This window comes from Myotis nattereri (assembly GCF_964212035.1).
Source record: "Myotis nattereri genome assembly, chromosome: 12".
In the NCBI taxonomy this organism is placed as follows: Eukaryota; Metazoa; Chordata; class Mammalia; order Chiroptera; family Vespertilionidae; genus Myotis; species Myotis nattereri.
This window is the reverse complement of record NC_138087.1, coordinates 43163869-43177072: the sequence shown is the minus strand read 5'-3', so window position 1 is coordinate 43177072 and position 13204 is coordinate 43163869. Positions and strand designations below refer to the sequence as shown.

Sequence of the window (13204 nt, the reverse complement as noted above, 5' to 3'; positions counted from 1 at the left end):
TTTATTTAGAATTAATGTCACATTTAATTGCTTTTTTTCTTTATATTGCTAGGCACAATTAGACAGGGCACCTTTTTAATGTTGTCAAGGTTCTTTCCTGAAGAAAATGTTTTATGCTTGTACAAAACATAAAACTGAATAGGATGATAATAAGCCTTTGATAAAATGGTGTGTTGATGAGACTTTCAGTCCCAATCAGACAGAATCAGTTAAACCCAGGTAGGTAAATGGTGGTATGGTAGGTTATTCAACCCATTGTTTTACTTGAAATATGTCTAAGGATAGATAATCTCCCTCTTGACAAATATAAAAACCAGAGGAGAGAACTGACAAACTGAGAGACAAATGGGTGGATTAACATTATAAACTATGAGGTAAGTTCATGTTGCTCACTGAATGAAGAGGAATGTCATATTGAGACATAACAGTCTTTATAGCTATTTCTTCTAACATTGTTTCCTTCCTTAAAGCAGATGCAGATACATTAGGATCTTAGTGGAAGAATCCTCTATAAATATGCAATTTTACTAAAAACTTGAACTCTCTTTAAAAATGAAGGCATATTTGAGATTATAAAATCATATTTTAGAATCTTTGAGGGGATAATTATGGTAACAAAACACTTACTGAATATACTTTAACTTAGTTATTATTTTTACTGGCCAGTTTCTATTCAGAATCTGTAGATTTTTCTACAATGTTTATTTTAATTTTTTTCTGGAATTGGTAAATGTCTATTATTTTAGGAGTGAAAACTATGGAGAACTATGGTTTGCTTAAAGGGATCATGTGATTGAATAAAAATGGTTTTACTATAAAATTATTTATTCCACCTATGGTCAAAACACTCTTGAGAGTTTTGGTAAGAAGTTTTACCTGAGGGCCAATGCTGGTGAAATGATCATGGAGGCTGCATCTGGACTCTTAGCAAGTATTAATGTCATGATTGATTAGTGATGTCTGCTGTGGGTGTAGGGGTGACAAAACATAGTACAGCCTAAGGCAGAAAGCAGGGAGTAATGAAAATAGAACTGGATTCAGAGTCAGAAGCCCTTGATTGAAATCAAATTCTGGTCTCCACTTCTTTTAACAAATAATTCAGGACAAGTCATCTATTTTTTCTCATTTAGGAAAAAAGAGATAGAAACACTGGACACTTAAGAAATTCAAGTGAAACAAAAATTACCTAAGAAATTCCTTAGGAATTTTACAAGAAACCACTTTGGTTGTGCTTGAGACTATTGTCTTAGAAGGCATCACCTCTTACACATAGTAAGTCCTCAATAATCAAGATCTGTGGAATCACATTTAAACCTGATCCACTATCAGGGGAGGAGGGGAGGTTTGTCACCTGGAACTCCGCCATGTAAAATGGTAAAAAGAATGTCTATCTTTGACTCGAAATCAGTACTCATGTCAACCATGTAGATAACCTTTCCAAGATCATAAATGAAACTTCGGTGGAAAGAAATTCAGAAACCTATTTCATTACCAAAGAACACTTTCTAAAACCAATAAAATAAACTTTAATTTATTGTGACATGGGTGGCAATCAGATTGACCGTTAGTAATATTAGTAAACAAAATGAAACAAAACACACTGGAAGGTATTAATGCTACCTTATTAGCATACTATTAGTATTTCTGAGCTTCTCCGGGAAAGGTATGCCAAAAGCCCTGTTCTTTTGTACTTAATTTTTTTAAATCACAAGAATGAAAATATATTTCCAAGGGTAAAAGTGCTTAGAATTAAGCCTTTTAAACGGTAGTCAGTATTCAAAGGGGGAAAAAACAACAATACTCAGAATATTGGTCTGTTTTAAATTTAATTTTAGAGCAAACAAAAATCCCTACATAAATTTATCCAAAATATTTTGTTTCTGTAACAAACAAAAACAAAAACAAATTATTGCCATAAAACACTGCACCTTAATGATGTGATGTGTTTTTCTGAACAAATGTTACTGTGTTCAACCAGACTGTGTGGCATTTGCTCATATTCAAAAACTGTGGAAATTTGGACAAGGTTTCTTTTTTCTTTTTTAAAGAAAAGTGTTTAATTCCTTCACTATGTGCCAGGCACAACTTATGTACACGTTAATAGAAAATGTTTGACCTGACAATGATAATCACAGCCAATTACCCATTAGAAACTCAACACGTCCAAGTTCTTTAAACTTGGATGTTATTGTTTGATTCTGGAATCTAGAAGCTAGCAGCTGCTGGATGATAAAATATGACTTGCGTGTTCATTCTGTCTCAAGCTATAACATGATATTTTTACTTGAGAAGCTTAGAATATTATGGGTTTTCATTTTAGTTGGATAGAATGCACATGAAACACTTTTGAGAACCATGCCTTGGACAGGTGAAATTAAACATCTTTTAAATGTAGTTTGATAAGTAATTAGTTTTAATTATTTTTATTACATTATTTCGGCAGATAAAAATACTACTACTGTCTGAATTGTATATTCTCAGAATTACAAGCAACAACACATTCTGACCCTATTTAACAAGACTGTCTTTGAGAAGTCTTTTTAATGCAAAGATCAAAATAGTGGTTTAATGTTTACTAAGCAGTAGGCCTATTTATATAAAAACTAGAGCAAAAATCCAGATGTATATTACATATAGCACGTCAAGTAAAACCGCTTTTCTCCAAAAGTTCAGTCTACATTTACTACACAGAAGAGCACACGGGCCCAGGCATCACATGAAGTGGTGTATATGTCCATTCATATAACATGAGCACCAGAGGAATTACAATAGCAGGTGAGGGAAGAGGCATCCAGAAAACCAGTTGCCTTATTAAATAACTGTTCAATCAAAGCTTCTCAAAGTTAGTACCCTCTCTTTTAACCTCTGACCTTTTTTTTCAAAGCCCCAAGAAATGGGGTCATTCAGCCACTTCTTACATTCTTCCAGGTCCAAGAAGTTAACAGATCAAGTACAATAGCCATTTTAGTATCAGGATGTGTTCCAATACTAGAGCAGTCTTCCCTGGCCTAATAAATTCTAATTAATAATCAGCATTAAAAAATATATCTATTTTTCAAGACTGAAAATACATGACTCCGTGACTCACCATGTAGAAATCTGAAGATGAGGCTCATGCTAGAGCAGAGGGTTATGACTAAGAGTGACAACTTGGCTGCCTGGATGTCTCAAATGGTGACATTTACTTTTGTGACTTCTGCCCAGCCCAGGATCTGGTTTTCAGCTTTGTAGGTTCAGAAACTTGATCCCGCCAGTGTTTCAGAGTGGATTAGACCTTAGTCTGAGGATTCAGGTTAACTAAGCTCTCAAGAACTAACATTCAAAACTAGAATGCCAAATTATCACTTCAAAATGAAGAGCCTAATTATGAGTTGTAGTGGTTATTTTTTTTGGCTGAACGGTGATTTTACCCATAGATAATGCTGGGATGAACATGGCCAATACTTGCTGTTCACACTCACATTTTTGTTACTGTCTAGGAGTCCAGGATTTTCCTTCCTTAAAGATGCTTAAGAGAGAGAATAGCTCTAAAGTCTGTAAGACCATTATGTGTTGATTTTATAGTTTAATGTTCATAGTTCAACCTTTATCCAAGTTCTTGGAATCTAAGAGTTTGAAGAATATTCATGTGGCCCTCACACACTGCCAATGCACCCTGTTACTCCCATGAATTTTCTTCTTCCTGATATCTAGTAATCTAAGATACTCTCTGGAGAAGATATCGCTATTTTTAGGTAATACCTTAAATGTTAAAGAGCATGAAACTCAATATAGATCAGCCATTTTCTTATTTTACAAAAATGAGAATTTCTTTTATAAAAAAACAAGCATATAGGGCTATTATAAAGTCTCTTTCTTTCTTTCTTTCTTTCTTTCTTTCTTTCTTTCTTTCTTTTTGCTGATGATACTTTTTAATTTTTTTACAAGTTACTCTCTTCCTTACACCAATATTCATCTTCCTTACACCAATATTCATCTCCTTTGGTACTTTTTTTTTTTTAATTTAAGAACTACCTTAGAGATTTTTCAAAATTGTGGCTTTCAAATCATTTTGCTAGCAAACGCTTCATTTGAGAGCAATACCACTACTTTCTCTATGTCAGAATATGCTCTTTTGGAATGGTTCTATGCCAATAAACAAACTTTCACGTAATACCAACTGTAAAAGGCGACTGAGGAATACAACACACTATAATGTCAACAACCTCATTTATGATGAACAAATTAATCAAAAGATGGACTTCTCCTCATCCTTAGAGGCCCATCTCCTGTGAGAGCTTCTCATAGTGTCCCACTGTATTTTGTTCTGCTCTGGCTTTGATTATAGCTGTCAGAGCCTCACCAGTTAACTATACTTCAGCAACTTGAGCCCAGTTCTGTGCCTAGCTGTGAGTAGATAGATAAATATATTATGAATAAATAAATATGAGTCACATACATTTCTGTTTGGAGATATATGTAAAAGACGAAATCTTTGAGTTTGTTTCTTTTTAAATTAAAATTGAAAGTAGAAACATGGAGAAGATGATCTTATTCTCACATATTCAAGAGTATATTTTAATTTGGGAGCCTAGAAATAATTTGATCAATGAATTTGACAAAGTTTTCTGAACAGGGGAGAGTTAAACTTGGTTCCAAATAAGAAGGGGAAAAATTTGTAATTGAAAATATTTTTTACAGACTAGTCAGAAAACTAAAATAGAACAATATTCTGCAAATGTTTTTGCAACACTAATACTCATTTATTTCATGCCAAGTAATGGTTATAAATGCCAAGGCCTTTTAAAAAAGCTTTTGATGTTTCTTTTTTAAAGATAATTTTGTGTCCAAATCAGAGAGTACCTTTTGCACTTCTAATTTGAAATTAAAATAGTGTGTACCTGCTGTTGTTACATAACAATATAATTGTAATGAAGTTCATGTAAAAAAGAGAATCTTAACAAATTTTTAAAATATGATTTAAAATTGACTTGTCATAATATGCATTGGAAAAAAGCTTTGTTCTGAGATAAAACCTATCTAGCATTTTCCTTTAAGCATCCCAAATCTTTCTATGTGCCACAATGCCAGGATATTGGATTTACATGAGTACAAAGTATTGTGGGTTAGTAACAAAAAATATAATTTGGTAAACAACCAGATTAATTTGCTCTTTCTTTGCTTATATCTGTGATTTCTGTGAATTAGAGAAATATAACCCTGGACCACATGATATGATAACTAATCACACACAAAAAATGGCATCAACTAAAACCTAGTTTAGTAAAGTAATTTACAAAGTCAGTATACACAACCAGTTAATAAAATATTCACTAAGCAGAGGTGAATACATTTAAGTCAAAGCAAATTACTTTTGCTCTTTTATAAAAGCATGTTTTGAACAAGTGTTTCCCCTCATGTTTTTGCAAAAGGTGACACATTCATTTGGTGGCACGTGCTTAAGCCAAGAATATCCCAATTTAATTTTAAAACAAAATTTATCATGTAATTATTATAAAGTTATATTTTATTTCCAATATTTACAAATAACAACTAATGAAGAAAAATTGAATGTTATATTAAGTATAAAAATATTATACCTTCTGTGTTATTTTTAAATGTTCTGGATGCTTACTATGCAAGGTATTAGACAATGTAGGTAAAATATATGTTGAATAGCATTTTAACTCCTTATATAAGCACTAATAAACTTGTACTTATTATGAAGACAACAAACCTAGGATTTAAAATTTATTGATGGCCTCTTAGCTATATTTTAAAAGATAAACTGAGCAAGCCAAAATTCTAAGTGGACTGCAATGCATAACAATTTTGTGACATTATTATCACAATATTTCCTTTCATAAGAACCTACCCCCCATGCCATTAGTTAAACCACATTGTTATTATATTTAGCTTGATTCACTATAAATGCCGTTATAACACCTGTGGTTTCCCTCATTAAGAAGTGAATGGATGGGGTCAGGGGTTGAAAGGGCAGCATATGCGCTATGAAAGAACTAGTTAACATAGCCTATTATATTGGTGCACTGGTAAATCTCATTTCTATTCATCAGATGATTAGTTCAATCAATATTTATTCCTCTATGCTCCCTTTGTCTTGCGCTACAAAGGAGACATCCTTCAAAATCATGGCATAAGCCTTGTTATCTATGAATTTGTTGCTTAATTTGGGAGGGAATATTTCATTTATTTGGCAGACCTGAATTCTTTGATTTCTTTTTCCTTCTAATTATCATTAGGTAGTATAATGGGATTTTGTATAGATTATTTATAAATAGATGCTTTTAACAGTTTCTTTTTTATGCTACTCAAGTATCACATGTATTCATTTCTTCCTTTTGAATGTTCTGGAAAGTTGCTTGTGTTTCTCTAAATATGTTTGAATTTGGAAGTCTGGATTGTGAAAGCAAAGATAAGAATGATTTCCTCTTTCAAATATTCATTCTTCTTGCATGAGTGGGTGGTTATAGGCACATACATATACATATTGTTTATCAGTGTATATCAACAGACACCTCCAAAACATGCTATTATCTGCTAGAGATTCTGTTAAGTCAGAGATTTTATTCAAAGTAAGACAAATATTTGCAAGAAGTTGTAATTGGAAGATGATTACAAAATTACAGGAATAATACTTTATGTGTAAAGTGCTCATTTTATCAACAGTCACCATTCATTACATTATAAAAAGGCTTATTTCATTCGTTTACTTATAATGAATGAAATAGTAAAACTACATGTAGAATAAAAAAACACATTGATTATTAAGCCCAATGTCCATTACTAATACTTCCTTTTCGGTATATTTTTAGCATATCAACAAAATGATCTGTTAATATCAGTTACATTAAATTAATAGCAATATAATTTAGAGTCCATGTTTTCTGTTTGTATAGGATACAGAAATTATTTAATCAACAAAGTCTCTTCATAATAGAGTGATATAAAGTATATTTTAAGTCACCTCAATCACTAATAACTTAATCACTAATAACTTTATCACTAATAACGTATGCGCTCATAACTTTTGATTTGTTTCAATCTGTCTCGAATTCATTGGTCTTAACTTTGGCAATAATTCTCCTATCTCCTCGTATAGTTATCTGTAAGGCTTGGATTTCACCAATGTACAGTGGCATTGATGTTATTGTTCACAATTTTAAACCTCACTTTATTAAATTTGCAGAATACCAGCAGACCCACACATAATAGAATTTTTAAACTTAATAATTTACTAGACTAATTTTTACCTCCGTATTAGTTGAATGCTATGAGATGTACTTTAAATTAGAACTATATCATTATTGCAGTGAAAAAGTCTAGTTAATTTGTCGCGAGTCACACTTTTATTTTTAGGGCTATTGTAGCAAAAGTATAAAAATGACACAGGCCACATGGTATTTCTAAAAAGTGGTTACACGTTTATAAAATGTGAACTAATAGCTGAAAAAAGTTTTACTTGTATTTTTATCTAGAAAAACTTCTTATATTGAATCACTTAGAAACACTTATGACAATTCTGCATATGCTACTTTTAGAAAAAAATTACACTCTTTAGATGTCATTTTCATGAAGACAGACCCTAAAACGTCACATCTTCTTAGTGCTAGAAAATCTTTGGTGCTATAAAATTTGATCTTATGATTCTGAAACACTTACATCTAAGATACAATAACGCAAACACACACCTGGATGATGGCTTTTAAGGCTGTTAATAGTTTGGTATTTAACAAATTGTTACCAAAATAAATGTTAACATTCATTATTTGATTGAGTATAAAATAAATGTCATTTAAGTTCAAGTAAAACTCACACCACTTTAATAATGATGCAAGAAACCATCTTTTAAGGGTGTCCTAATGATCAAAACCTATCCTGTTGTTGATGGGAAAATCCACTCCTAAGTTTTAAATGAATGCTAACAAAGGAGTTTAATCTTTATTCTCATGTTTATGAGGCCTGCTGCTCAAAATTTCTTCCTTTATATTCTCATCCTGGGTTCCCAATTCCTGATTTTCTGAAAATACAGAAAAGTGAAAAGGCTTGGTGGCTTTTATAAGTATTCCAGAAGCCCAGGATGCCAGGTACTTATGTGTCATAATATGTACTGGTTACAGATTCACCCGGGATGTTTGTGGCTCTGTATTTTTCAACAATACTTGAAGGATAGCCTTAGGATTTTTCTTTAAACTGTTTGAATGTTTATCTTTCTTGGAATAAAGGCAGCTTACTGCTAATTACTTAATGAACTATTATGAATGGACTACTGACAGAGATGTCCTTCCAATAGTTTTTTTTAAACTTGTGGGAGGTGGAATGTTTGTTAGCGATATTGAATTGGAATAGGTGGAGGAAATTAACGACTTGTTAGGGGATCTGAAGGCCTGGCCAGCGGGGCATGCTGAGCTCCAGGTTTCAGAAGGACTGCCATACCTCGGAAAGCAAGCGTCCTTCCCCGCTTCCCCTAAAGTTAGCAATTAATAAAAATGAACTACCTGAATTGAACAGATGAAAAACCAAGCCCCATCCTTGTTTACAGCAAGCATAAAACCAGATTTGTAATCCTGGGAGCCACAATCACCTATTGATTGCCGCGACATCTGTGCCCTTGTGTTTGGAAGCAGGGTTTTCTGCTCAGGCAGGGCTGAAAAATCCTACCATTTTGGCCCCCCTGTCGCCTAAACAGCTGACAGCACTCTCAGGACGGAGTCTCGTGGCCCACACCTTGGCTTACTCCCTTCTCACCTATGGATGGACCCAATTACAAGTCCCCCGGTTCTCTTTCCGAAGTTCCCCAAAATGCAATCTACAAGACGAAGCAGCGTCTGTAGAACTGATGCGGCACCCTCCAGCAGACAAAGGGGGAAATGCTTTGTGCGCCACCAAATGCAACCTCCTCCGCCCCAGGCCAGCCCGGAGTGAGTCCAAGCGCCGGCCGGGACTCAGTTCCACTGTGGGGGACCATGACCTCAAAGATCAGAGCTGCTTAGCTTAACCCCTTTCTTACCCCAGAGCGGTTCTCGGGATCAAGCCTCTTAAATATCCTAGACTTGGAGGTGGCGGGGTGGAGGTGGGGGCTGGGGTTGCTGAGTTGGTCCGGAGGGCAGGCGACCGCTCAATCCAGGACCAAGTTTGCGACTCCCTGCCTGACTCGGAACAGTCGCCAACTGCAAGTCCTGGCGCCCAGGCCGAGGCTCTGACTGGGGATGGGGACGCTCTGGGGATGGGGAGCGTGTGCGCGCGCGTGTGTAGTGTTGAGTATTGGGGAAATGGAGTGGGCACACTGTACAGCTGACCTCAAAACCGCCCTTCTCCCCCCAGTACAGGCTGCTTAGCAGCCCAGGCACAAGAGAAAGCTGACTCGTTTCCGCTCTCACTTCTCAAGTTCACACTCAAGTTCAACCCCTGATTCCCACCAGACGTCTGAGTAGTCTGGCCCTTTTCTCAACCCATCCTTAAAGAACAACCCCCGATGTCGCAGGAGGGCAAGGTCCGCAGGAAATACACAGCGAAGGCAGAGGAGAGACGGCGAAGGGTCAAAGAGGGAGAGACCAGGAGGGCCAGGGAAAGCCCCCGCCACCTTTTAAGCTTGTTTCTAACTCCAGCGCTTGCCACCAAGCCGCCTGAAGTTAGAACCTGAAAGCGCTCCTGGGCACCTGACAAGCGTGGCGCCCTCTAGAACGCAGGTGAGGGCTCAGACGGGTTCCTCCTGGTGAGCAGAGGCTAGCGCCTCGCTTTCAACCCTTCAGGCTGCTTAGTCCCCAAAGTGAAGCCCTGTGGGACCCGCATCCTCGCTGGCCAAGTACTCCTTCAGGAGCAGCGCGATCCAGCTACATCCACTCCCGCCCGGCACTCCTGTCTTCTGCAATGGAAGGGGAGAGTGAGTGGCTTGTATGCCCCCGGTCCTCGGGCCCAGCCGGAGCTGAGGTGGCGCGTGGTTTTGGACCTTCCTTCTGAACATAAGAACGCAGCCACGGGAGGAGTGTTGGAAGGGGAGGAGTAACGGAGGGGCGAACTAGCGAACTAAAGGAGAGAGGATGGTGATAAGACGGGACAGAAAAAGGAAAAAAAAGAGACTCGCCTTCTGAAAGAATTTGGACAGTGGAACATGTGTCCAAGCCCCCAACTGGGGCACTAAACTGGAGCCAGCTCGCACTCATGGGCCCCACTCCCAGTGCGGGAATCAGTCAAGGCCATCCCACTAGGACATCCCTGTTTCTTATCTTCACCTCCTTCCCTCCCACTCAACCTCTCCGTTCCTCCTCCTCTTTTCCTTGCTTGCCACGGCGGGCTAGCCCACTCTCTGCCCTAAGCGTCCAGGCCTGGGCTCACCCCATGGGGGGGGGGTGGGGGGGAGCGTGCACACAGCCCCCTCAGTGCGCTTCTAGCGAGGTGTTGGGGGAATGGGTGGCAGACGAACACAGTCGAGTGGGAAGCGATGAGTGTTTACAGACTGACTCTCCCAAGATCGTCCTGCCTAACCCACCTGCCGCGGGGTCAGGGAAGTAGGAAGGTCCAGAGTTGGCCGTTTCCAACTTTCTGTGGCCGGGACCAGGAGGGACGTGTGCAGGGGCGAAGAGGTTATTGCTCTCCTTTCCAAAGAACCAAAGAGTGGCCGGAAAGAATAACTGGGGGGTTGGGGCTTGTACGTCCCCGGTCCCAGAGCCCAGTCGGAGCCGCACAGATCCCCGTAGCACGAGGGCACCCGTCCTGCTCGCCAAGAAAAGAGTGAAGCTGTGGCCAAGTGGAAAGTGGAAGAGACTGGGTCCGGCCACACCGCGCAGAAAACCTGAAGGTCCGTCGCCGCGGGGGAGGAGAGGAACACAGTGGCTCCCAAAAGCCGGCCAGGCGAGCCGCCGGAGCAGCCCCAAGTGCAGCAGGAGCGGGTGTCTGGTCTCTGTTCCCAGCGCGCCGCCTGCTTGCCCAGGGGTCCTGCGGCCCGGGGCGCGGCCGGGGGTCTTGGCCCCATCTCCTGCAGCGGGCCTTTGACAAAGAGCCTTTCCCACCGTGGGTGACGCGGGCTCTCCTAGCCTCTGGAACTTTCTCTGCAGAACTTTTTCGGGGTGGCGCTCGTCCCTGGTCTGCGCGAGCTCGGGCACGCGGACCTGGCCTGGGCGCAGCGCTGGCACCACAGGCGCGCGCCGGGGACCATCCCGGAACCCGCGTCCTGCCCCGCGGCATCACCCCTCCTCCGACCGCTCCCACGAAGGGACGCCGCCGCCGCCGCCGCCGCCCAGGTCGCTGGTGGGCTTTGTCGCCTAGAGAGGGTGTGTGTCCGCGCGCCCCCGTCCCACCAGCCGCGGGTGCGCCCAGCGCGTCCAACCCCGGCCCGTGCCCGCCGCGCGCCGGGCGCTTCCAGCTGCTTCCGAAGAGAATCTACCCTCTCCCGGCTCTCCCTCCATCCCGCGTCCGCTTCCGCCCGAGAGCTACTAGCAAACATGTTCGTTGCCACTCAAGGGCTGGGAAGGAGCAACTGGAGTCGCTCCCCTCTCCAAAAAGCGCCCTCCCGCGTCCCTCCAGAACTCCCAAGAGGCAACAACACCTCCCCACAACTTTCCACGCCCAGGCCATTCGGAGCCCACCTGAGCACGCGAAGTCCGGGCTGCGTCCCGCCAACCTCGTCCCCTCAGGCGGGGTGCACGCCCCTACCCCGGCTCCCCATCTGGCGGGAGTCGGCCGGACCCGTGGAGCCTCGGTACCCATAGAGCCCCAGGGGCCGCGGGCTCGCTTACCTCGCATGGTGTGGCCGCTCTCCCGCTCCGCGTAGTCATGAAGCTGCTCCCAGCCCGAACCCTGGAGAGCCCCAAAATCCCGCTCAGCACGAGTGGAGACGGTGGTCGGCGAAGAGCTGCTCCGCTGAGAACACCATTTAGGCGGACGCCGTGGCCCGAGGGTGACGTTTGCCGCCGCCGCCGCTGCTTGGTTAACAGTTTTGATGATGGTGGTGGTGACTGTTTTGATGGTTGTTTGGTTGTTTGTTTGTTTTCAGGAAAGGTGGAAAAAAAAATGTGCTGCCTGGCTGGTGCCTGGGTTTTGTTTTGCTTTTGTTTTTCTTTTTTTCTTTCTCTCCAATGTGCTTGCTTAAAAAAAAAAAAAAAAAAGCCACCGCCTCCGGCTCAGAAGATTTCTTTTGTGATCACTTGGACTGAGGAGGAGGAGGAAGGGCAGCGGCAGGAGGAGGAGTTGGTGGTGGTTTTGTTAGTTACAAAGAAGAGGGAGAAGAATCAAGGGGAAGGAAAAAAGAGGAAACAGAAAGAAAAGAAAGGAGGTGTGGATGGCAGAGCATGTGCGTTTTCACATGACATCTGTGCCTGTTAGCGGATCCACAATGTGAATTTTCACTGTTCAGTTAGAGGGAGGAAGGGAGCGAGAGAGAAAGAGAGAGGAGAGAGATGGAAAGAGAGAGCCCAGAAGGGGCTTATACGCGGGGGCGGGTTTGGCCGGGACTTCCAGGCCCCGCCTCCTGTCAGCGCCATGGCCAATCAGCGCGCGGTAGTGCTCGGAGGGGCCGGGACCACGGGGGAGGGGACCAGATTGGTGGCGAGGGGCGGGGGTTAAGGACACTGGAGCTGAAGGCGGCCAAGGCTGGAAATGGGCATTAGAGACGGTCCTCACTGAGCAGAGGACGAGATGGACCCGCAGAGAGAGTCGGGCAGATGAGCAGGTGACATTCACTTACGATTCCAGGAGGAGGGAGAGGGCGCTGGCCGGCCCTTCGGAGGCGAGAGACGCGGGACTCTCCTCTTTGGCAGAGCCTGTGGGCCTCGGAGAGTTAGTTTTGAATTTACGGTAGCGCTCTGCAGAGTCCTTTTTCTGTGCACTCCTCCTGTCTGGCGAGGGTTTCCAGGGCACGACGCTTCCGTTATAGTGGTAGCATGATGCAAATCAACTTTCCTCACTTTGAGCTCCACCAAAATGCAGTCCTATGCAAGTCCCAGTCTGCTTCCTTTAAAACCACTTTTCAGATGCTCCCTGCTCCCAAACTTAAAAACCAAGCAAAACCAAAATCCTGAGATCTCTTCTGTTTTTAAAGATAATTGAACATTTTAATGCGTTCTTTCACCAAAGAAATGGATTTGTATTAGTATTTGGAGAATCTCCTGGTGTGGGGCTACATAACTCAAGGATAATAGCCCCAGTTTGCAGGTGTGGCTACCTTAGTGAAGGTAAAAGGCTGAGGCCAGAGGGTTTGATCGTGTGG

General features: G+C 41.8%; 1 protein-coding gene across 1 annotated transcript in view; it reads right to left on the bottom strand.

The window, feature by feature from the left end:
- The window catches only part of RORB (RAR related orphan receptor B), a 172746-nt gene extending 160644 nt beyond the window's left edge, over window positions 1-12102 (bottom strand). The window contains exon 1 of the mRNA XM_081102840.1: window positions 11736-12102. Coding sequence (XP_080958966.1) covers window positions 11736-11742 — 7 coding nt within the window. The 5' untranslated portion in view covers window positions 11743-12102. The remainder of the gene's footprint in view (window positions 1-11735) is intronic.
- Between the last annotated feature and the right edge of the window lie 1102 nt (window positions 12103-13204).